Here is a 25,577-nt window from a genome sequence, read left to right as displayed (position 1 = left end):
CTAAAAATAGAAATGTTTAATTAAAAGAACATTTATTACATCGATCGACGTGTAATTTTGACATGCTTTCCTAAATTAATTCCACTTTGAAAAATATTATAAATGCTTATCTAACGTCCCAAGATGTTTATTAGCATGATCCTATTTAAAATTGGAGGAGTGATTGGATGACCCAAAGAGTTGGCAACCCTCTCTTATATTGAATTTTTATTGGTGCATAATGCATTAAACATTAATTTTTATGGTACTCTCTCTCCAATTAATTGTAAATATGTCAATATTTACACTATATATGAATTGCTAACCCTTAAAGTCACTTAAACATTGTGTGGTTCGAAATATGGATCGAACCGATGCCAGAGCCGCCGGAATTGATAAAGGAATTGAAAATTCCTAATGAGATAAATCGTATTCTACGATTAATTTTCAATGCTTATCTATCTACTTTAACTTCAATACCTATTTAATGAAAGATAGACTCTCAAATTTAGCCACAAACTCCTTACCAGTTTCTTGCATGGTGTGGAACGTACAAGGAGCTGGAAGCCAGAATTTTCTTGCGGCACTTAGAGAAATTGTTCGCTCTAACAAACCCAATGTCATTGCTTTAGTTAAGACTCATATGGGAGGTACAAGAAGCTGGAAGCCAGAATTTTCTTATTTTTGTTAAATCAAAGATTTTTTTAAGGAAAAAATTGCATAATTATATATCACTGTATATATGTTAGGATAGGGAAAATTGTATAATTATATATCACTGTATATATGTTAGGATAATCATGGTATATTTAGTAAATATTATCTTGGTGATTTTTATTGTTTCCTTAATTCTGTGAGATAATTCAATGTGGGAATATATATTCATATCTTTGTCATATTATTTGTTTCTTTAAATAAATTTTTGTTTTTTTTTAAAAAAAAAATATACTATGAACACCTCAGGAGATGACACGTGTCATGACTGGTGTGTCTTTAATTATATAGTTATTGATTGATTAATTGATTAAGGACGGGAATGTATAGCGTCGCATTTATTATCTCAACCTCATAACTTATGAAAAACCATTCTACAAAGTACTATTACGAGTACTCAGTTTATTATCCAGCTTACCAAAGCTAGACTTTCTTCTCCCAATTTTTTTCCTTTCTCTCTCCTCTATTACTTACTTCGTCGACCCAAATCAAACAATCCCCCAAAAAAAGCAAATCAATCTCGAACAATCGATTATTTCTAGGGTTTGTTTTAATTTCTATTCAGATTTGTGTTTCATTTCTTCATTTTTTGTTGATTTCATCTATGGCGAGATGGCAATGGAGGTTTAAGGAAGAAGCAAAAAATTGGATGATTGAATTACTAATTTGAGTCAGATTGCGTGCTTAATCTTCAATTCAAACTTAATCAGGTATATATCTTCAATTTTCATGCGTTCTTCATAATTTAGGGTTTTTACGTATGTTATCATACCTAATCTTGATTCGTTCTGAACTTGATGATAGTAATCTTGTTGATATTTATCTGATGATTGATGTTATTTTATCAATTCGAGTACAATTAATCGCTGAAATTTGCTTCAATTTCTAAGCACAAAACATGCTTTTTTTTCGGAATTAAGGATTTCTAGATTTGCTGATTATTAGTTGTGGTGCTTCATAATCACCATAAATCGTATCCTATCACCCCTGAATTTTAGCAGAAATTGTTGTAGCTACCTCTGCAATTTCATTGCCCTCTCGATCGTGTTCATCTAACTTGCCAATCGTTGGGTCAGTCATCTAGCTTAGTTACTGTGATTGATTGTTATTGAGTGTATGATGAAAAGTTGATGCATTGTGTCTCTGATTGCTGATTTTTGATGCAATGTTGTCGGTAAGGTTTAATGGCCTTTGGTTGGGGAATAAGTTGATACATTTGTTCAGCTAATATGTCAAGTAGGTGTTAAATTGAAATTTAAAAAAAATAAAAGAAAAATGTAGTTGTTTATGGAATGTGTTCTTGTTAGTACGTTGATAGGATCTTGTTAGTGACATATCAGGCATTTAATCATATTGAACATAATATTCGAAATGGTATTAAATTTGAAATCACATATTGATTAGTGTAATTTATGTTGAGTTTGATATTTTCACTTTTGAATACCTTATTTAACGCCTCAGAGGTGTCCGTTAGCATTTGTCATTTGAATAATAAGAAGGGATACTTTGCAACAAGACTAGCCATATATTATTCATTTATTAGATAGTAATACAATATTTTCATTGAAAGAGTAAATACAATTAATTAAACAAGGTGTGGCAAGTAGCCATAATTATTTTGGTAAGAAGCTGAGTGCACAAGTATTACAAACGCTTACAAGGAGGGAGTGGAGGACCACATAGTCCAGGATTATGTGAAAATGCAGATGCAGGGATACTTGCATTGTGTGGAGGAATGCTTCCACTAAGTTGATTTCGTGAGACATCAAACCTTTGTAAGTTTTCAAAATTCAACACCTCTTTCGGAATGTTTCCAGTAAGATTGTTCCTCGATAGCAAAATTGTTGTCAACTGACTACAATTTCCAAGTTCTTGAGGAATTTTTCCTGAAAGTCGGTTACTCACCATCTGTAATACCCGCAAATTTGGTAGATTACCTAATGAATTTGGTATGGAACCTCCCAATGGGTTATTCGACAAGATCAATGAACTAATGGGTTTCATAGCTAGTAGAAAGCCTATATCTTTGTCAATTGGACCGATAAACTTATTCCGAGACACATCAATGGAATTATAGTATTCGTACCCCTCTCGACTAAAAAATATTACTCCCAATGATCCATTGAAGTTGTTCGAATGAAGATCAAGGTCTAAGAGTTGGGAGAGATTACTAAACTCCACTGGAAGTTTTGAGTAGAATTTATTATTGGATATGTTAAGGTACCTCAAACTGCTGAAATTTCCTATCCATGAAGGTAACGTCCCACTGATCTGATTACTCGACAAATCAAGATCTTTTATACCCAAGCAAGAGGATAACCATTCAGGAAGTCGCCCTTTGATCCCTGTCCCAGCTAAATAAAGAGATACAATGTTTAACTCAGAGATCAAATGTGGTATATTCACTAATTTAAGGGTAGGATTGTAGGATATATCGAGAGTGCTTAATCTTTGTAGTCTAGAAAGTTGAGAAGGGAGTGGACCAACAAGTTGATTATGAGATAATTTTAAAGACAATAGGCTACTGAGATTGCCAAAACTTGAAGGTATTGGACCTATAAAGTTATTATTTGAGGCACTAATCTCTAGTAGTTGGTGTAGATTGCCCATCGTTGATGGCAACTTTCCAGTAATCATATTGTTATCCAAGTATATACCTATTAGTTGGGTAAGATTGCCAATGGAGTTTGGTAAATCACCGTTCAATTTATTATTATTGAACTCAATAGACAACAAAGAATTAAGTTGACCTATAGAATCTGGTAAAACACCGTTTAAATTATTGTTGCTCATTTGCATATACTTCAAAGATTTAAGTTGACCTACCGAATTCGGTAAAACACCAGTTAAATTATTGTTAGTCAAATCTAAAATTAACAGTGATGCAAGTTGACCTATGGAATCCGGTAAAACACCACTCAATTGATTGAAACTCAAATTTATGTTATCCACGTTTTTAAGTCCACCTATGGAATTAGGAATTGGCCCACTAAGTTTGTTATTGTGTAGGTATAAAAGTTTCAACTGGGAGAGTTGGCCTATAGAATCAGGTATAGCTCCAATGATGTTATTATTAGCAAGGTATAATTCTTGCATTCTAGAGACATTACTTACTACAAACTCTGGTAGAGGTGCATTGAGATTGTTAATGCGAAGATCTACAGACTCTAACCTTGGAAGTTCAAAGATAGATTTAGGTATGCTTCCATTAAACTGATTAGAAAGCAAACTTAATCTTGTAAGGTTCATAAGCCTGCCAATACCAACTGGAATTTCACCGGAGAAAGAGTTTTCGGTAAGGTCAAGGTTGGTAAGTGAGATCAGGTTTGCAATGGAAGAAGGTAATGTGCCAGTGAATTTATTATACTGCAAATCTAATGTTATAAGTGACTTCATTGAACTAAAGATATTGCAGGGTATGGCGCCGGAGAGGGTATTAGAGCGTAGAATGAGATGTTGTAGCTTATGGAGGTTACCAAATGAAGAGGGTAACGGACCTTCTAGGCTATTCTCAGATATATCAAGATAAGTTAAATTTGACAGGTTTCCTAGTTCAGGAGGTAGGGAGCCAGTTATCCCACCATAATAATTATAAATTTCAAGGGATTGAAGATATGTGAGATTACCAAGATAAGGGGAGAGTGTACCTACAGGGCTATCTAGGAAGAGTTTAACAACCCTTCTGGTGACAGGATCACAGCTTACACCTCCCCAGGACGCGCAACAGTCGGTCCTAGGAACCCATGTGTCTAGGACTTGAGGGTCTCCTGTGATTCCACGCTTGAATTCGAGCAACGCCTCTTCATCGATAGCATTGCAGGATTCTACTGATGGACAAAATGTACTGATACAGAGCAAGAAAAGTATGAGGGGAATACTGTATTTCTTCATGACAACAGAATAATAGTTACAGCATTTAAATGGAATGAAGATAATAGGCATTGATACATCTCTTAATATAGCACCCTGATGAGTTATATTTTTTATTCCTGATTTCGAGCTATATTACTTAAATTCTGGAAGGTTTGAAATTTGTGACCATGTGCATCCTTTGCCTGCATCAGCTGTAGTAAGACTAAAGTAGAAACACGAAGCATTAACTATATAAGTCTTATATCATGATATTGATTGATGACAAATTTTTGATACACTTTTTTTAACTAAAAATAAATACTACTTCGTATTTTTTATAATCGATAATAACTACTCTTAGTATATAAAAACGCAAAGTAACAATGACATACTAAGTATTTTGTATGTCATTATTATTATTCCGTTTTTGTAGAAAATTAATGAAACTTGACAATAATCATTCATTTAAACTCTTTCTTCTTTTTCATCTCCTTCAGTAATGCTATTTTATTCTATCTTTTTTTATTTTTACCATACCATATTTTCTATTAGTACATTTTGTGCATAGTATGACTCATCAAAGTATTTATATTTGATATGTAAGTATACCTCAACTTATGCGTTAAATGATTAAAAAAAGTTGTGTATACGGAGTATTTGCTTTTGACTTGTTGCTTTCTTTTATAGGATTGGTTGCCAATTGCATTATCTAAATTGGACATCACAATGTTTAAGCAAAGTGAAAGTTGACTTCCGTGTTACATAAAAAAGTCAGCGATATTCCGTAACTGATTAGCATAACCTTCCTTGAAATTAATTGAGATGCACATCATGCGGAGTGGGGCTGATCTCCTAAATTACAAAAAAAAAAAAAAAAAAAAACAAAAAAAAAAAAAAGCAAATTAAATAGCATTATTATTATTGTAATTAAATGAAGGGTAAAAAGTAACAAGCTTTCGTCAAACGTCTTTCACTGACATTCGATACAATGTATATAGATTAGAAAAAGGAAAAAAAAAAAAAAAAGATTGAATATCTCTATATTTCAGTTCGATTATATATTTAATTATTTAATACGATTGTATATACTTATAATATCGCAAAGTCTTTTGGGATGAATATATTGTAGTTACAAACAATTTAGGGATATTTGTCGCACCGGTCGGACTGACTCGCGACTAGGTAGTGTTCGAGAGCTACCCGCTCTTTCCTAGCCAATACCCGCCTTCTTGTACTGATGTTGGTTAACTTCCTAAGTTAATTGGCTTGGTGAGCCCGTTACCTCACCAACTACCTAATGCATAACTTTTCTTATATTCAGCTAAATTCTAGTTTATGTAATCATTGAATTTTTTTTTTTACTTTTACTTAAAAAAAATGTTATTACTTGGCCACTAGTTAAAAAGAATTAAAGAATGCCTAGTTGTAGTACATATCTTTCCATTTGCCAATTGAAGTGAAGAGTCTTGACTCTTTAGATTTTCTTTCTTCTTCACACTTTCAAGCAATGGTACATGGTTGATGCTTGATGGAATTATGATGAGTTATAATTAATTGATGAGTAATCTTCAACTCTTCAAGGACATTGTTGCACTTTAGATTTCTTATTGACAGGAAATACAATAGCAAAGAATACAACTAGTGATTTAAAAATGTTGTAGAAGAAAAGGTGAAAGTACATGCTAAAACTGCCTTAATTTCAAGGGCTTTTTTTTCTAGCAAAATGAATATATGAAGTTTTCAATATTCAAAATTTCCTTTAATATCTCACTAGCACAAATTAATTCAATCTATGTTACATTGTTTACTTCTAAATTTGCAGCTAAACTTTGGGCCTCTTCCCATTGTCATAAGCCCATAACATAAATCAATCAAAAAGGTTGGTTTCTTTACAAGGCCCAACCATCAATTTATTTGGGCTTTTTGGACAAGATTTTGCAACCTCAATTTGGGCTTCAGTTACTATTAGGCCCATAATTATTGATATAATGACAGCCAAATGATCATAGTTATTAGTCCTACAATTGATGATGGACTCATATAGTTGCTTGATGAGTTCATGAGGTAATAATCTGGTGCGATTGTTGATGGATGTGGTGACTGTGTTCCACTTGATTTACCACTGTAACAAAAAAAAACACACACACATAAGTCAAAAAACAAGATATTGTGAGCAAGTTTAAAATTTTATGAATACCTATTCCGAATTTAGTACCAAACTACCTATATACTAGATCAGATTACATTATTAACATGATTGTCAACTCCAAACAGAGATCGAGAATATAGACATTGCATAAACTATAGAGAATTAGAGATTAATAGTTACGCTAATCATTAATTAGTTGGGGAATAAATTTTTTAAGATTAAATTAGATTAGATCCAATAATTATGCGAATTAGTTAGTTGGGGTTGATACGTAGTAGTACAGCTCATCATGTCCATGCAATATTGCTACATGCTGGGAAAAAAATCAAAAAAAATAATTTGGATGCCAAGTACAAGAAACAGATATCTGACGTGTGATACTTTGGTTATCATTAGGGATGTCAATGGGGCGGGGCGGGGCGGATGTTGGCCTTCCCATCCCCATCCCCACCTAATATTTTCATCCCCATCCCCATCCCCATCCCCGCGGCGGGTCCAATTTTCATCCCCATCCCCGCCCCACCGGGTACAACTCCAAAACCATCCCCGCCCCACCCCCCACTTGGATATCCATCCCTACCTTATCCCCACCAAAGACCCGCCTAATCCCTATCCAAGATCCACCTAATCTCTGTATCTCAAATAAACAATCTTACATAATTAATACGAATTATAAAATAAAACATTCTACACACATTTTTGTGTTATAATATAAGTGTCATACAAAGTATTATAATTAATATTGTATTTCACGTAATTATTTTATAAATAGTATAAAAGTATGTAATTTTGCTTTAAAAGATATATAAATGTGGATATGAGGTGGAGGTGGGGATGGGGCGGGTGGGGCGGGGCGGGGATGGGGCGGGTACAACTTAAAATCCACCCCCGCCCCATCACCCATGGCGGGTATGGTTTTTATCCTCATCCCCGCCCACCACCCGCCAAACCGAGATTCATCCCCGCCCCACTGGGGCGGGGATGGGGCGGGTCTCCTACTTGACCCGCCCCACTGACATCCCTAGTTATCATCATATATATTTATGTAGATGGTGAGAAAATGTTAGGATGTGGTATTCAACTCGGTTTTCATGATGTATGAAAATCATTTATATAATGGTACCATTGTATGTATCTACCACATTGACCAACTTATTATTATACTCATCTAATTATATTCATACAAATGATACAAACGTATGTACATTATGCTAAATAGTTATTTATTTGCTAATAAGTTTGTAATCTCATGTCCATTGACTCGTTATATTGTACTTCTAAGATCGAAAATAAATATTACTCCGTAATTGTTTTAATTTTGTAGAATATTTGTTAACCCTATTTTAGAAAAAATATTGTAAACGGACAAATTTAAGAACGTAGGGAGTATAATTAAAATAATAAATTATTATGATTTTTCTTCATTTATTTTCTACAATCGTTTTCAACAATAATTAACGTATATATTATCTTCACCAAAAAAAAAAAAAAAAAAAAAAAAAAAATTAACGTATATATTATGCATGAATAAATGAACGTTTTTTTTCCTTCTAAAAATCAATATATATTTGTATAACTTACGTGGTAGTTGTAGTAGGACAGAAAGTGATGATATAGTCAGCACCATTGCAAGTAAAAGTGCTCGTCGCATCATCATATGCATAACTATAGGCACTTGGGCAAGCTGCCTTGAAGAATTCTGAGTACTTGCTCGGCTTGCATGTATCCGGCGTTGCATTGGGTCCGCTACAACAATACTGCGTGTCCCCGAATGCCTCACACGCACTCTTACATGCCACTCCTTCAGCGTTTGACCCATATGCGCTAGTAGTAACAACTTGGAGCTCTGTTGGGCATGAGTCATTTAGGTCCACCATGCAGCCCGTGGATGAACAATTACCCGACCCACCCACGGGGCGAACCATCATGGGTAGGTTGTACCCGTCTACAAGGCTAACATCATAAAAGTCCATCCCACCCGACCCGTTCAAAGTAAACTCCGCAAGGGTGGTGGGTGGGCGGGCACCCGACCCGGAGCACTCCACCGACCCGCTAGCACAGTCACCTGTTGCACACGAAAAGTTCCCACCGGCTGAGTTTGCGGTGCAAAGGGTCCGGGCCCACATCCGACCCGACCACGATGTCCAATTAAGGACATTGGTGGCTCCAGGGAGAAGAGAAAAACCAGTGGCAGAAGCAGGGAGACCCGGGGTGCCGGCACCGGTGAGCGTGGCAGGCCATATGGTGTAGGTGCATTGGTTGACTAACGTGAACTTTGCTGCTAAACTCATTCCTGCATTTCATACAAACAAAATTAGTGTTACATTATAAACATATAACAAACGGAAAGAAATAAAAGTAATGATTAAATTATTGTTACCTAAGAAGTGTATGAAGAGGAACAATATGGATTGATAATATTGAAACACAGTCATAATAAAAGAGTTAAAAGATCTAAATAAATGAAATTCTAGGAGAATGAAGAAAACTTATATACCAAAACATTTTTCAACAAAATCCATTATTTAATTGAAATTCATATCTTATAAATTATTATAAGTTATGGCAAATTGGCCACTTGGAAAGTTAGCTCATAAACAGAATATAAAAAATAAAAAAAAAAAAAAAATAAAAATAAAAAAATAAAAAACTATATGAAAAAATAAATTAAGACTTGTAAATAGGTGGTTGAGAATGGTATGACTAAACTTATATAGATGATAGAAAGTCGGCAAACTATAATTCTAACCTTATTCCTAAGAAACGGAAGAAATTAAACGTCATGAATTTAAATAAATATTCTTTCTGGTAAATTTCTTTTGTTTTGTTATCTTTTTACTTTGATTTAATGTAAAATCTACGTATTTGACATTGTTTTACAGGTGATAATGTTATTCTAGTTTTGGAAATTGGTTACTTTAAAGCCTTAATCTCTTAAAGTTTTAAGTAATGGTTTTTTGCCGTGTCATAAATTAGATTTTCCAATATGGGATGAAATCGGAGTAGTAGGGGTATGCGGGGCATTATTATGTTAGTCCCTCTGATTGTCCCCAACAAAAAAAAAGTTAAATTAACGTAGAAAAATATAAAGGGTACTTTAACTCATTGAAAAATATTACTACCTCCAGTCCAATTTACTCGCAACAAAAGAATATTTTATGTCTCACAAATAATACCCCTTTGTTGCGAGTAAATTGGACCGAAGGTAGTATGAGTACTTTTATTCATATAAATTTTAAATATTACCTCCGTTTCATAATAAGAAAAATACTCCCTCGTTTATAATAAATAGTTACTACAAACATAGATCTTATTTGGTTATCCCTACCAATTAAGGGACAACGCATTTTACAAAAAGATTGTATACATGGCCGCTAACAAATTTTCCTATTATAAAATATTACTACTCCGTATTGGCCTTGTACATTTCTTGAATTACGTAGTAGAAAGGATCAAAATTCATCAAATCAAGAATAGGTTTTAGACATCACCAGCTTTCTCTGAAGAACAATTGCTACCAAGAAAGCCAGATTGTCCATGTTTTATATGTATTTGATATGAATTTTTTTTTTTTTTTTTTTTTTTTTTTTTTTTAGGATATTTGATATGAAATTTCTCTCTGAGAAAATCATAACAAATAACAATAACCAATGGGTTTTCAAATTATTTTACTGCACAAAACATTTGGAAAACCAAATACGCTCTCTTTTCTCAAATTTGGTCCATCATATAAAAAATCAAGCAGACACTCATGGGAATGGGATTGGCTCTGGTTGCAATGCCTTCTGCACGAGCTCAGTCTGTTCTTTGCTATGAACTGAGATAAAACCAGTAGCAGTTGCAGCAGATGGAAGGCGCCCAACATACTTAATGTCATCAGCAGTTCCTCTATTTACAGATTTCATTGCAGTACATAAACGAGGTGCAATGTAGCTGTAAGCGCCCATGTTCATTGGTTCTTCCTGACACCACACAACCTCAGCATCTGCAGTAAACATTGTAAGTTAAAACTCTGATGCAACCAAAAACTTGTTACATGCAGGATCTTGTCCACAATGCAGCATGAATTAGAATATGGAACTCTTAAATGCCTGAAACCAGACATCTCCAATGCTCCAAAACAAAGTCACACCAACAAACCTCTCATCAGGCCATTGTGATGGCAAGTTTGAGGAGTCAAGATATATACAACCAAGCTTTCGATGATATATGGACGTTTACAAAACATTAACGAATAAAATATACCAGAGTAACCTGAGTATAATGCATTTAACCAAACCAATTTTGAAACTTACTTGGATACCGATTCAACTCTCGTTGGACAAGGTCATATGGGAAAGGGCAAAGCTGCTCCACTCTACAGATGGCAACATCGCTGTTATTTTCTTTCTTCCTGCGTTCGTCAAGCTCGTAGTATACCTACAAATTTTCAGAGTGAGGAACAGTGACTTCACCAGAACACCAACATAATTGATAAACCTTAGGAACACATGCCAATATTGCACAAATTAACACGTCGTCACTCTTCAGGTCAAACACAGGCCCATGAAACAATAAACAAAGAGAGCAAACATATTAAACTACTACTCCTAATTTCTTTTACGTCAACCAATATTGTTGTCTACTTATCTGGCAAAAGTTGCACTAATAAAGGTCCTAAATCCTGCTCGATGAAGCAAAACCAAAAAATATGATGCTATATTGTTGACCAAATTGAAAAACACTTACTTTCCCAGAGCATAGAACCAAACGCCTAATGCCCTCCTCACGATCCGAGTGCATATTCTGGTCCTTAATGAGACGCTTGAATCTGGTTCCTTGTTTATCAAAACCAGGATGACCCTGAACATCATCGAATTCAGAAAGATTTGATTTGCAATCTTTGTGACGAAGTAAATTCTTGGGTGACATGACAATCAGAGGTTTGCGGAACTCCCTGTGTATCTGAATAACAAGAAAATAATATGAGCAAACAGAACTTTCACAACATTTCAGATTACAGGAGCTGCTAAAATGCACTCACCTGACGACGCAAAACATGGAAGTAATTAGCAGGGGTTGTGACATTGACAACTTGCCAATTGCATTCCTGGATCTGCTTCCGTTGTGTGGGTTCCATCTCAGGTATGACATAGGGGTTGTCATCACTCATCTGAAAAGAAAAAATTTAAAGCACACTCAGTCAGGCTCATCTGACTCACCAAAAGCTCAAATCACAAATCTTCCCAAGCAATAAAGTGCCATTACATGAAACAAAGCACACATATCTCCAAACCTACCACCCCCTGGTGAAATAGAGTAAAATGAAAATTGAGGGATGACCCATAACTACCCTTCCAAGGAGATGGTTATGCAATGACCATTCTGACTCAAAGGACCTATTATACATGAACAATCAATAAATCTAGTACATAAACAGAGGAAGGATAGTTTTTTGACATGCTTAGATCAGTCCTGGACAAAATCAAGATATGCAGTTCAGATCACAAAGTTTTGGAGCAAGATAGGTTGGGTTCAGGCTCAGCTCAACCACATGCACAACATTTAGCTCCAAATTATGCTTTTACTTGCAATTAGATTGAAGTATTTTAAAATCTGGAATATGTTTACCAGAACCCATATTCAATTATAAGGACAAAGTCTACTAGTCAACAAATCAAGCCATTTTTTGTCAGCAAATTGAATGGCGCCCTTACTCAAAACTGTACCCATGATTCATAGCACAGTGAATTAACCACTTTAAACATCGCCCTAAAACCTAACTCCCCACTCATGCCAATAACAATGAAATAAAATGACAAATTCTTCCACCACTCTGTGATACAGTGTTGAGGATCTTCATAAAAAATATACCTGTAAGTTCATATATATGGCAAAAGCAGTTCATGAGGTCCATATAAAGCTTCTTTAAGTAGAGAGTAATACCTGTAGGAAACGTTCCAATCGTGCACTTGAATGCTCAGGTCCTTGACCATCATATCCATGAGGAAGTAGCACAACAAGACCAGTTTGCCGCAACCACTTTGCTTCCCCACTGCTCAAGAACTGATCAAAAATTACTTGTGCCCCATTAGAAAAGTCGCCAAACTGAGCTTCCCAGAGAACCAACGAATTGGGATTTTCCATGGAATATCCTAATTCAAAACCAAGAACACCAAACTCTGAAAGGGAGCTGCACCAAGAACACAAATCAAAATATTAGAATAGGATTAAGCAACTGACAAATCTTCCGAACGACTTAAAACCTATAAAGTTTGGTTCAAAACTGATAATGAAGTTTGCTTCAATGGTCAGGGTGTAGCATATTAATCCTTTATTCTTCTTTTGTTCTCCCTTTATAACTTTTCCTCTCCATATCTCTAAGTTTTTGTTTCTGTAGAATCATTCTCACTTCTAAAATTCCAGATCTTAGAAGTTTCACCAAACTTGAGACATCAATGTTCAACCCCAAAATTTCGTAAATAATATAAAAATTCAAGTCCCTACTACAAGGTACAGTATCTTCTTTTGTTTCCTGACTTTTCTCTTCCCAAATACGAGATTTTCCTATGAGCTATGTGACCTATGGAAAAAAAGTTATGTAAGGTATAATCATAAAATTTTAATTTCTTCAATTAAGTCCAACTGATATCTTGGTTTTAAAAAGCGTGCCTAGGCGTGCCTCGCTCCCGGGCTCTGGGAAATGGGCTTTAGCTAGGCAAGGCTCAGTCACCTACGAAAGGCGCGCGCCTCATGCGCCTCTTTGGTAAGGTGCGCCTTTGCGCCTCAAGGAAAATAACTAAGATTTAATCTATAAATTGAAGAATGGTGGACATTTTTTCAAATTCAAACTACCTTAGCTTTACATAAATCATTATTTAATTTATTATAAATCTTTTTAATCGGTATTAAGTACAATCAAAGGAAAAAATAATTTGAAATAAATATATAAATACATGCGCCTTGCATACAAAAGGCGCGCGCCTTCGCCTTGCGCCTCGCGCCTAGGCTGCAAGGACCATTTGCGCCTTGGTGCGCCTTGCGCTTTTTAAAACTCAGACTGATATGAGAATCATTTGTTGGATGCCATAATCAATTCAATGTGGTCGTCCAAACGACTTTGAACACATGTGGCTCAATTCCTATATCTTCCACCAAGGCCCGGATATAAGGGCCATGACGACCAAAGAGAGGGGGGGGGGGATTACACCAGAAAATAACAGTTATACAGAATGGTTAATATAAATGAGAACAGTCAGACCATTATGTCAAAACAGTATTTATAAACAGCACCTCTGGTTCTTCACATAAAAACTTGCTTTCTTCAAGGATCATGTTCTTTCCCTAGTTTGCTATTGTGATCCTATAAACCTATCTTAACCCATCAATTGATAACTCTAAAACTACAGGTTCTATAACTCTTAGGTTGGAAAGAAAATAAAAATTGGCTGTATTGGCTAACAAATTTGAACCAAGGTTGACGGGAGAACAACATGCCACAAGATGCAAAGTTTGCAAAGGCAATTGAAGACAACTAAGGCTCTTCATAGAAAAGACACATAAATGAAAATTTAAAATCGCCCATAGAATACCCCAGTTTTGCATGAATTTGCAAACCATTAGATCTTCTTATCTCTCGTGGAACTAAATAAATTTCTGAAAAACTTTCAAATATATTTACTGACTGTTTAATTTTCCAGAACCCAGAACTGTAAACCTTAAGATTCCATCCTAAAATGTACCCTCTAGACTTCAGAGGCATACTGAATTAAGTTTGGCAGAAGGTAAGTTATATATTTGAGTCCTCAAAAACAAAAGGAAAGATGTTACAAGTTCAATCCAAAATAGAAATTGTTTTAATTAAGTATTGGGTGCAAAGCCAGACTTATAAAGAGCTCACCTGTTACTAACAGTAAACATTTCGTCATTTTGGTTGATATTGACATGGTCCAATGGGCAGTATTTTTCTCCAGTTTCTTGATCATGGAGTACAGAATGCCTATGGCTGAATGTACCCCTCTCAACATCTTGACCGCTCAATCGTACATGATTTCCTTCAACTAGCAGAGTAGCAAAGGCTAGTGCTTCTCCAACTGCCCAATCAATGCCCTCCCCAGTTTCAATCATCTGAGCACGTTGCTCATAAATCCTTTTCACTGCTTTGTGTGGCTTAAATGTTTCAGGAAGTGTGGTGATTGCCTTGCCAACATTTTTCAAGATCTCTGGTTGAACCCTGAAAAAAAAAAAACATGATTTAGAACGACAATTCAAACAGTAATTACGCACAAGTGCCACATAGACACCTAATAATTTATGTTTAGAAAGTCCATAAAAAAATAAGTACCCAGTGTTACGGATTCTAGAGAGTTGCTCGGGTGACTTGAAACCTAGCCAATAAGCAGAAAGCCACTCCCTCTTTTTAGCCACATGATCCTTACTGGCATCAAATTCCTCATTGAGGATAGTTATAACCTTCTTTTGGATCTGATCAATAACTTCCTTTGACATTTCCCCAGCGTCCAAAACTTTCTTCTTGTACATTTCAAGAGCAGAAGGGTGACTTCGGATGACCTGTCAAAACATAAATCAAAGGTAAGAGGACAGCCTTCTGTGATTCTTTCCCTTCTTCCACTAACCCTCTTCCAATGCAACAGTTAGGTATTTGATCGCCTATCTCTGGTAGTCTCAACTCTCAAGTACAGAAGTTTCATACAAAAAATGCAAGCTAATATAGTTAACACCAAGAAATATACAACCCGGAAATGAACCAAGTTTTTTAACAGACTTACCTTGTACATTTTTGGTTGCGTGAAAGATGGCTCATCAATCTCATTGTGACCAAATCTACGATAGCAAACTATGTCAACCACAACATCTGAATGGAAGGTTTGACGCCACTCTGCAGCAAGCTCACAAACATGAACCACGGCCTCCAAATCATCCCCATTTACATGAAAAATAGGAGCATTCAGAGCTTTTGCGACATCAGTACAGTATTGTGATGATCTTCCTGCCGTTGGATCAGTTGTAAAAGCAACTTGATTGTTTACCACAATGTGGATAGTACCACCAGTGGTATAATTCGGAAGAGCACTAAGATGGAGTGTCTCATAGACTACACCTTGTCCAGCAAAACTGCCATCACCATGGATTAAAACAGCCATATTTTTTGTCCTGTCAGTGTCATTTGAATAATATTGTTTAGCCCTTGTTTTCCCAACCACAACTGGATCCACAGCTTCTAAATGACTTGGATTGGCAACCAATGAGAGATGGATCCGCTTACCACCCCTAGTAGGCCTATCATAAGAAGTTCCTAAATGGTACTTGACATCTCCCGTTCCTGTGTACAGCCCAACCTCATCTGTAGGTTTTATGCCGCCACTAAACTCACTAAATATCTGTCGAAGTGGTTTTCTTACAACATTACCCAACACATTTAACCTACCCCTGTGAGACATTCCAATGACAATATTCTCAACCCCAAGATCTGCTGATCTATCAAACATCTCCTTCATACCAGGAATGAGAGTTTCACAACCTTCAAGACCAAACCTTTTAGCTGTAGTCCATTTAGTTGCTAAGAAACTCTCAAACTGAGTACTCCATATAAGCCTATCCAGCATCACTTGACGCCTCTCCTTGTTATATTCCATTGGTGTAGGGGTCTCAATTCTGTCTCTTAACCAGTTACACTTCTCACGATCAGCTATATGCATATACTCATAACCAATGCTTCCACAATATGCCTGCTCAAGACGGTTAAGGATATTCCTAAGAGTCTGAACAGGACGATTCTCAGACAAAAACCCGGCCATCCTCCATACTCCAAGGAAGAATTCACGATCTAGGTCAGCTTCACTGAATCCATGAACATCCAGATTCAAATCATCAGGAATCGGTCTTTGCTCCAAATCCAACGGGTCCAACTTGGCCTTAAAGTGACCATTAACTTGATAAGCCCTCACAAGCAATAGTAAACGCATACTTTCCTGAATAGTCTGCCCCGAAATCCCTGGTGATGAAGCTGCTTGGCCAACAAAGTTCCTAAAGAAATTGTCCCAAGACTCATCAACACTGCTAGGATCAGCTTCCCAAGCTCTTTGTAACTCCTCTAGGTAAATACTACTGGTCCCATCAAGGAAACTATCAGTAAGCCGCGAAAGGGGCACAGCACGTGGAACAGGAGCTGCATTTGGTTTTGAAACCGTGCTATGGAAAAACCGGGGCTGTGAATTAACAAAATAGCGGCTTTGCGATTCAGTAGATCGCGCTCTAGACACGTAAGAACGCCCCTGAGCTACAGTCCTCCTAACAGCAAGCTTTGCTACAGACGATCCAGCTCGGAACCAAACCATAGCTTTGAATCACAAATTCACCAGCTTAACAAAGCATCAAACCCTAGACTCCAACATCAAACCAAAATTGTTTTTACACAACTAAAAAATAAACATGACAATTACATACATAGTAATCAAAAATCAACATATATAGCATAATTTTTTTAACTTTTTCAGTTAATTATTTAGGGATTAAACTAGAACAATACATTTCATAAATAAACCAAGCATTGCCAAAACAAATTATAACAAATCAAAGTTTCAAATTGTAAAAGCTAATCATTTCCATAAATTGATAATCACGATTATTAATCAAGTTCGTTAGAATCGTAATTTCTTCGCCAATTGTAAGCAACGAACAAATTCTCCAAAAAAAAAAAAAAAAAAAAAGGCAATTCGTTGATTAAATTGAAGAAAATAGCTAAGATTTGAATTTTGAGAAGATGAACAAGCAAAATTTAAAAAATAAAAACAATAATAAATAAAATGAATACCTGGATAGTATTGGACTTGAGTAGAAGAAAGTAGATCGATAACCCTAATTGGAGTAGATTTGTAGAGAGAATTCTATGAACTGGATGAAAGGTGCATTGAAAATGCTTTTATTCATAGAAGTTACGGAGCACCTTCTTTTCATGGAAAGCTAAACGTCGCTCTCGAATATCTAACTAACGCCCACAAAATAAACTAAAATTACAAATTTACCCTTTTTATCAAAAAAATTACCCCCTCAATTTACCCCCTCTTCATACTATCCACCACCACCATCACCTCCTCCTCCTCTTTTAACCACCAACTCCTTACCTCTGGTTTCACAATCTACACAGCCGCGGGCCCGTGGTAATGACAAGTGAGGACATAAGGAAATCGGTCGCCGACGAAGAAAATGTTTTTTTTTTCTAAATTCGCGGCAAACGCCTTGATTTTTCGCACGTCCTAGGCTCAAACGCCTAGTTCCTGTGAACAACCGTGTGGTTGTATGAAAATTTGAGCGTTTGAGGTGAAACGCCTAGTTTTTTAGAATACCCTAGGCTGAAACGCCTAGTTTTTTCGAATAGCCTAGGATGTTTCGAAAAAATTAGGCGTTTCTGCCTAGGGGATTCTAAAAAATTAGGCGTTTCAGCCTAAGGTATTCTTAAAAACTAGGCGTTTCCTGGTTTCGAATTTTTTAAAAAAAATTTATTGCGACGTACCGATTTTATACGGTTCGACGAGCCTTCTACGAGCGTCTAAGGTTGTGTTTCTTGTACTTCGTCGTTGTCCATAAGATCTAACGAAATTTTATTATAAGGATAAATACGTAATTTTATTTTATTTTGTGGGCGTTAGTTAGATATTTGAGGGCGATATTTAGCAACCCCCTTTTTTTTCCTCTTTTTTTTCAGTTATTATTTGTTTTTTTTTTTACTGGACAGATTAATTTTTTATTGTGGCACATATTGTGTTTGAATTTCCGGGGAATGCTTCGGGTGAAGGTTGAAATCTTGTAACCACCCCGGATGCATGGTGCATTTAACGAATCAAAGGTTAATTTTTCGTTTTTTATTTAACGATTAATAAATGAGCAATAATTTAAGCAAGCAATGAGACAACAAACAGGGTTTGACAAAAAAAACTCTTTTCTCTCTCTAGCGCCCTCTCTCTCTCTCCCAAACCTTCTGCTTTCCAAAAATTTACTCCGGCCATGAGGCTCGTCGGCGGGCGTGCAGCTCACCGCCCATGCCATAGCGTCGGCGAGCCTCCGATCTACTCCCTTAGGTTGTTTTTTTCCTTTCTCGTTTTGGTTTTTTGTCTTTTCAGCCTTACAACTTGCGCCGCTCCTTTTCGTCCGCCGGTTCTGTTCCTCACCGGCCGTGCTGCTGGCTTGCCGCCGTATTTCGTTTCCGCTTCCCCGCCGCGTCTATACTCCAACTTTTTGTCCGTCGTCGTGACGTTGTGTACGAGAATGGGGAGGGTGAGTTATCTCCCTCTGAGTCCTTCGCGTAGGGCCGTTCTTAGTCTGGTGTTTCCAGCCGTCGTTGCCGCGGTTCAGGGGTGTGTGGGGTTTGGGCTTCTCGGGCGAGTCTCGGCGGTTCGTGCTTTTCTGTTCGGCAGTATGTGGGTTGGGTTGGTGAACCCCGGAGCGTTGGTGGTGGTGCTCGGTTTGGCGGCGGGGTGGGTTGTTAGGGTTACGTTCGTAGTCTTACTTTTTAAGTTTCTTCCTGTTTTTTCTTTTAGGAGTGTGTGTGGTGTTTGGGTTTCCTGTTTCCGTCTTTGTGTGTTATTTGGTTTTGTTAATTTTTCTGTTTGTGTGGTGTGTTGGGGATACGGGGTGTGTAGATCTGTGTACCGATCTTCTGGTGCAGGATTTATGCCGGGTTTTTTGGCTATGGGGCTTTGGTTTGATCTTCTGTTGGTTTGGGCTAAAGGGTTATGCTTCCATGCCGATATCCGTGTTTGAATCGGAGATTGTCTTGTCAATGGTGAAGTGTACGACACCAATTTTGATTTCAGGTCGAGGAGTACAGGATTCTGAGCCAATGAAGGTTCACGTCAGAAACTACAACATATTGCCAGACCCCCTTGCAAGAGGCTGCATAGGACAGCGTTACATGAGCCAAGGGTATTTCAGAAAGTCATTTTGCGCGTGCAATTGTAGTTTCCTTTATTTCGAACTTGTAACTGGTTCTTTTGTCTTTGTATTGTTCGATTACGATTTCTTATGTAAGTGTCGTATAGCTTATTATTAATGAGTTTTAATCTCCCCCCTTCAAAAAAAAAAAAAAAATAGAAAAATAATTTTGAATGTACCGTGCACACCGAGTATATAACAATCTCTTGATAGAGGTGTAGACTAAATGTTTACAATCTAAAGATAAAGAATTTTCCATCAATTTCAAATTAAAATATGTTGTTCTTTTCGGTCAAATGGGAAATTAAATTTGGGTCTTATCATTGAATATTACCTTATAAACCTTAGGGCCTGTTCACATTTACTTAATTTTAGTTCAGTTCAGTTCAGTTCAGCTCCAATCAGTTCAATTCAGTTCAGCTCTTAATTTCCCTCTCTCATAAAATATTCATTTCAGCTCAATTCAATTCAGTTTAGTTCCAATCAGTTCAGTTCAGTTCAGTTCAACTCAGTAAATGTGAACAAGCCCTTAATTTTGCGAAAAAATCAAGTAGTTTCATTTAGAAATATTTTAATTACTAGTATTAATCTTTGACACTTCAAGGTATTAAATAAGTGTTATTTTCAAATCAATATTATTCATTAATCATTACTCATGGAAAAATCCCTTGAAAATTTTCAACATTATCGTGTTATGGAAAAGATGCCCCTAAATTCATGACAATCTCTTTTCTTATATTGTCAAGAGGCAACTCAATCAACAAATTTCAAATTTCATGACTAATTATGGAATTATCTTTACATACTCTATTAATTTAACCTATGTAATGATTTATTCTCCTATATCATCTGAAAGAATTGAGTTACATTAATACATTTGTTCTATATTGAATTTTAATTTTTGAATAGGTAAAAAAAAAAAATTGAATTAAAGATGAGAACCATGATAAAGTCATCCCTATGGTAAGAAATTCAAATATTTTAACAAATTGCATAGAATTTGTATAAGTAACAACATATAGAGTGTGAATTGAATCTCAAAATTTTTGCAAAGTTTTATAGCAAAGTCAAGTGAGACGTCAAAACCTCAATTGCACAGGCAAGCAAATTACAAGAACCCAATTGCAATCCAATGACTAAACTTGTTTAAATGATGTTATGATTTCATCAAGTGATACTTGGTAAAGGGATTTGCGCTTCTCTTCGTGCTGATAATCTTGCACCTTGCTATGACGTTGCTTGAGGACAAGTCTTCTCTCAAGAAAGGACAAATGATGCTCCCAATTCAAAGAAAACGAACTCTTGTTCGTAGGAATAGTAAGACATGTACATCATCATGGCAGATTGATCATATTATCATGAATAGTAATACATCCACAAAAATTTTGATGGTTGAATCATTCAACACATCACCTGATTTGCTAACATAGTTAGTGATGATATATTGATATAAACACTGTACCTTGTAATAACACAGTTTACTACCTATTCTAGTATCTAACGCAATAAGATTTCCCCTCGTAACAAGAGTTCCATAATATTTCAACTCACATCTTTTTTCTTACCTTTTAAACAAAACAAAACAAAACAAAGAAAAAAAAAGGGAATAGTAATATATGATTGCAAAATAGCCTCAACTCCTATTAAAGAGCAAATGCAACTTTAGAGTGCTCTCCAAGGACCTTTACAAGTCTTGTTTGAATCGTCTCAATATAAATATTATTAGGTGGATTGGCAAACGTGAATACGTGATAAAATAATCGAGTGAACTAAAAAAACGGAACACTAAATGAATTTTTTTCAAAAAAAATGTACTTTTGATTGATGCAATTTGGGGGGTGATTGCGCCCTTTACAACTTTACATATCTAATGACGGACAAAAGAAATTCGGTCAAGCTTTTGTATCAGCAGAAGTACAACAAATAAATACAGTGTAAGCACTCAAATTTTATCAACCATGAAACATTTATACTGTTTGCATAGACATATTCAGAGAGATCACTGAGATAGCATGAATAATGAACTTCCCATTTGTATCATATGAACCAAGATTTTTTATTTGCTCGTTTGTGGATCGACTTTGTGAGAGAGCTCTATATGAACAAATAAGCTTAAAAATAGCTTTGCTTACAGTAACGATTCCCAGTTAGATAACCATACAAATTTAGATCTACTCCGGAAACATTAACCAACAGAATGCAGGTCATGAATAACTACACAAGCAGGATGCTCTGTTCCTACACTCTGGAAATCAGAAGTCACGCAAACTGAAAACAGCAAATGAATTACCCAGCAGAAAAATCTAGAAAAAGAAATCAAAATAAACTGCTGAATAAACCTCCTAAATCTTTTAGAATTTGGCATCAGATGGAAAAATCTGGAAAGGTAAACAAAACTGTCTAAAAGGCTATGATTCCTAGTTCCTTCCAAGGGTAGGGAGGAAATCAATATAAGAAATTATACCAGACTCACTTTTTCAACTCATTCACCATCCAACTGCAGCTATTTGATTAATATAACACTCATTATGACTCCGGAAATTTAGAAAATTGCAATAGAAGGCAGCCAAAAGTAAAATAAATTTTCAACATCCAGCAGAATATGTATTAACTCCTTAGTCCTTACTACCACATGCACTTCTATCTCCAAAGCAAAGCCAGAACTGTAAGCACTAAGATGAACAAAACCTGAAATAGACAAGGCTACAGGCTACAAGAACTTGAACAAACCAAAGAGACTTCTAGAAAGGAAAGAAGGCCCCAATAATATATTTCCTTCATCAGCAAAGCTGCTAATCTAGAAAAATATATAACATAATCACACCTAATTAGCTCTCCTAAATGAACCAACTACCAAGATGCTGCCAGAGTCTACAGATACACAGATTGAGAAGCAGAAACACTAAATGAGTGGTAAGGCATTTAGGGCATGCCAACAGACAGTTTTATCCTTTCTATTTCCAGCAATGACAGAATAAAGTTTTATCATTAACATAGTAGAAAGCGAGACTAAAACAGTCATTTGTTAACAAAACTAAAAAGATGATCAGCAAATTATGTACTCAAAACAACTCCCCAATCCTGCATCCATGTCCTTCGATTAAAAAGAAGACTGAAGCTCAGAACACCAACAATACTAATGTCTTCTAGCATCAAACAAATAGATGGCACCAAGTGCTTGAAAAATGAAATAACTAATACCAAACTAGATCAAAAATAAGCATTCACAAACAGATCAATGAAGATAGACCAAAACAGATCAATGACTAAATCAGCCAAAGCCAAGGAAATAGGTCGGTAAAACTAGACATAATTTAGACTTAATCTGACTGCATGTAGATCAAGAACAAGACATAACTGTTTGCTCTACACAGAAAGCAGAATTTCCTGGATTACTGGTTGCAGCATTTGGTTAAGATTCTTAAGAATCAACTGTTTGGGTCTCCAGTTCGATTATCATTGGATTCATCTAAGCAACAATCCACGATGTGTTTAAATTACTTGCTACTTTGCTAGGCTATCTTAGCACAAAACATTTTTGTTGGTTTAGCTAGACTACACAATTTTATTAACCAGGCATGAACTCTTTGAGTTCCTCCATATCAGCAGGTCGATTATACTGCAGATTCTACACCTTCCCAGCTTCCTAAATCTCAATTAAAGATCTTCAACCACATTACTATCCAATTTCACAAAATTTCAATTACTAATCAAGTATTATTAAGACTTTATAACAAGGGCTTTAAAAGATTGTACTGGGGCCCCAATATCATTGTCCTGTCCCTGAAAATCCCAATCTAATCTATCAAATATGTGAATTCCATGGTTACAGAGATCAACTAAATCTTACATCATAACACGAAATCCAATTCCATAATCCAAAGATAATACAATGCCAATTCAGTATCCATTTTGATAATACTGAAAAGAATTTCAAAACCATAACACACCAAAACACCATCCCTGATAATCTACACCATGTTTGATACATTGAAGACATAGAGCACATCGAAAAAATTTGCATCATGATTAACCAACATAATGTAAACCAACCATAAAAACAACACAATGAAATAACCAAAAGATCATGTATACCATCCGCAAACAAACCGCAAAACATCAATGTCATCGAAAACTCCAGTAATTAGGATATCAACATTTTCCCACTCAAGTCATCCTATGTATAACCAACCGAAAAACAGGGGGAAAACAATACTAGCATAGCATAACAAAAAATTATGATAGTAGATATAAGTATTTTCTTTTATACGAAACTAGAGACTAAATCAAGAGAAGAAGAGATAACACTGTACGTTTCTCTAAGCCGCGTTAGTGCATTCCCTAGCAATATGCCCTGGTTTCCCACAACTATAGCAATTGCCACCGCCGCCACCGCCCGATCTCCCACCAGACCTAGCACTCTCCTGACGACAATCCCGAGCCATGTGTCCGAAAGCACCGCAATTAAAACACGCCCCATCACCACCACCTCCTCCTCTTCCTCCTCCACTGCCACCTCCACCTCGGCATTCTCGGGCGAAGTGCCCGGGTCGTCCGCAATTATAGCAATTCCCACCTCCACCTCCACCACCAGCGCTGCCACCACCGTAACCACCGCCGTAGCCACCACCGGAATTCTGTTGACAATCACGAGCAAGATGACCAGGTCTACCACAATTGTAACACCTTCCACCATCAGAATTGTTGTTTCTCTGCCAACCGCCATTAAAACCACCTCCACCACCACCGCCGCCGTTTGATCGGCGACCACCGGAGGGAGGGACAATAGAAGCACCGTTAGGTCCAGTAACATCGACGGCTTTCGGCTTGTCATCAGAACCAACAGCGAAGGTGAATTCGACGGTTTCACCTTCTGTTAAAGTACGATAACCTTCAGATTTGATCGAAGAATGATGAACGAAAAGCTCTTCACCTTCATTCTCAGGTGTGATGAAGCCATAACCCTTGCTATCACTGAACCATCGTACAACACCTCGAGATCGATCTTCTTGCGCCATTGTTGAAGAGAAGAAAACCCTAACCCTAGAATTACGAGATTTTTCTGAGTGCGAAGAGAGAGAATTGAGTTGGGTTGGTTTTTCTGTATATATAGAGGCTAAAACCCTAGTGGAGTTTTGGTTTTTGTTCTAGAAAATTCCGAAAGGCTGGTTTTATTTTTTTAATGTGGGGTAATGTAGGGTCAAAGACTGGGCCCATAGAATCGTCTTTTGGAATTCTTCAAGTTTGACGATTTATTTGTTTTTTATGACTTGTTCTTTTGCAATAGTAAGAGATGACTAAGATGAGTATATATGGGCTTAGCTTCATGAATCTATCATCCTAAAATAAGTACTCGTGCAATCTTTCCACCATAAGAAAGGAAAATGATTTTGGCACACCCTTAGGGCCTGTTCTCTTCCGTTGAAATTCAGTTTAGTTCAGTTCAGTTCAGCTCAGTTCAGCTCAGTTCAGTTCAGTTCAGCTCAGTTCAGCTCAGTTCAGTTCAGTTCAGCTCTTATGTCTAATGATATTGCTAATGATATAAAGCCAAATTTCATTCTTTTAAGCTCTTATTACAACGACGACAACAACAACAAATAATAATAATAATAATAATATTAATAATAATAATATTATTATTAATAAATAATAATAATAATAATCATGAATAAATAATAATAATAATAATAATAATAATAACAATAATACTAATAATAATAATCAATAATTAATTATAATAATAATAATAATAATTAATAATAATAATAATAATAATATACACATAGGTATAGTAATATATAATCAAAGAGCACTAATCCGTAGTTAAAAATCACTAATTAATAAGTTCAGTTCAGTTCAGTTCAGCTCAGTTCAGTTCAGTTCAGTTGATTTCAGTCAATCAGAACAGACCCTTAATTGATTTTGGCACACCCCTATGTGAGAAGAGTATAAA

General features: G+C 36.1%; 2 protein-coding genes and 1 pseudogene across 2 annotated transcripts; all 3 read right to left on the bottom strand.

Moving 5' to 3' along the window:
* Positions 1-1,067: 1,067 nt before the first annotated feature.
* Positions 1,068-9,216, bottom strand: LOC145600265 (thaumatin-like protein 1b pseudogene; annotated as a pseudogene).
* A 1,109-nt stretch (positions 9,217-10,325) lies between these two features.
* Positions 10,326-17,603, bottom strand: LOC145600926 (uncharacterized). Its single transcript, XM_081656796.1, has 9 exons — positions 17,508-17,603; positions 15,463-17,074; positions 15,018-15,244; positions 14,574-14,906; positions 12,620-12,866; positions 11,718-11,846; positions 11,423-11,638; positions 10,990-11,113; positions 10,326-10,679 (listed from the first exon to the last, which is right to left on the bottom strand). Exons 2-9 carry the CDS (start codon positions 17,029-17,031, stop codon positions 10,444-10,446), a joined length of 3,081 nt encoding a protein of 1,026 aa, XP_081512922.1. The 5' UTR covers positions 17,032-17,074; positions 17,508-17,603; the 3' UTR covers positions 10,326-10,443.
* A 6,126-nt stretch (positions 17,604-23,729) lies between these two features.
* On the bottom strand, positions 23,730-24,710 carry LOC145602398 (cold shock protein 2-like). Its single transcript, XM_081658591.1, has one exon. The coding sequence runs from the start codon at positions 24,640-24,642 to the stop codon at positions 23,944-23,946; it is 699 nt and encodes a 232-aa protein (XP_081514717.1). The 5' UTR covers positions 24,643-24,710; the 3' UTR covers positions 23,730-23,943.
* Positions 24,711-25,577: the final 867 nt, after the last annotated feature.

Source organism: Chenopodium album, chromosome 21, assembly GCF_948465745.1.
Source record: "Chenopodium album chromosome 21, dcCheAlbu1.1, whole genome shotgun sequence".
In the NCBI taxonomy this organism is placed as follows: Eukaryota; Viridiplantae; Streptophyta; class Magnoliopsida; order Caryophyllales; family Amaranthaceae; genus Chenopodium; species Chenopodium album.
Note: the sequence above shows the minus strand (reverse complement) of the source record. Positions and strands in the feature narration are given on the sequence as shown.

Excerpts from the sequence above, each read along its gene's own strand:
- LOC145600926 (XM_081656796.1), bottom strand. The coding sequence starts at position 17,031 with ATGGTTTGGTTCCGAGCTGGATCGTCTGTAGCAAAGCTTGCTGTTAGG. Across the intron at positions 15,245-15,462 it reads CGCAACCAAAAATGTACAAG|GTCATCCGAAGTCACCCTTC; the intron begins GTAAGTCTGTTA and ends ATGTTTTGACAG. Across the intron at positions 14,907-15,017 it reads TCTAGAATCCGTAACACTGG|GGTTCAACCAGAGATCTTGA; the intron begins GTACTTATTTTT and ends TTTTTTTTTCAG.
- LOC145602398 (XM_081658591.1), bottom strand. The coding sequence starts at position 24,642 with ATGGCGCAAGAAGATCGATCTCGAGGTGTTGTACGATGGTTCAGTGAT.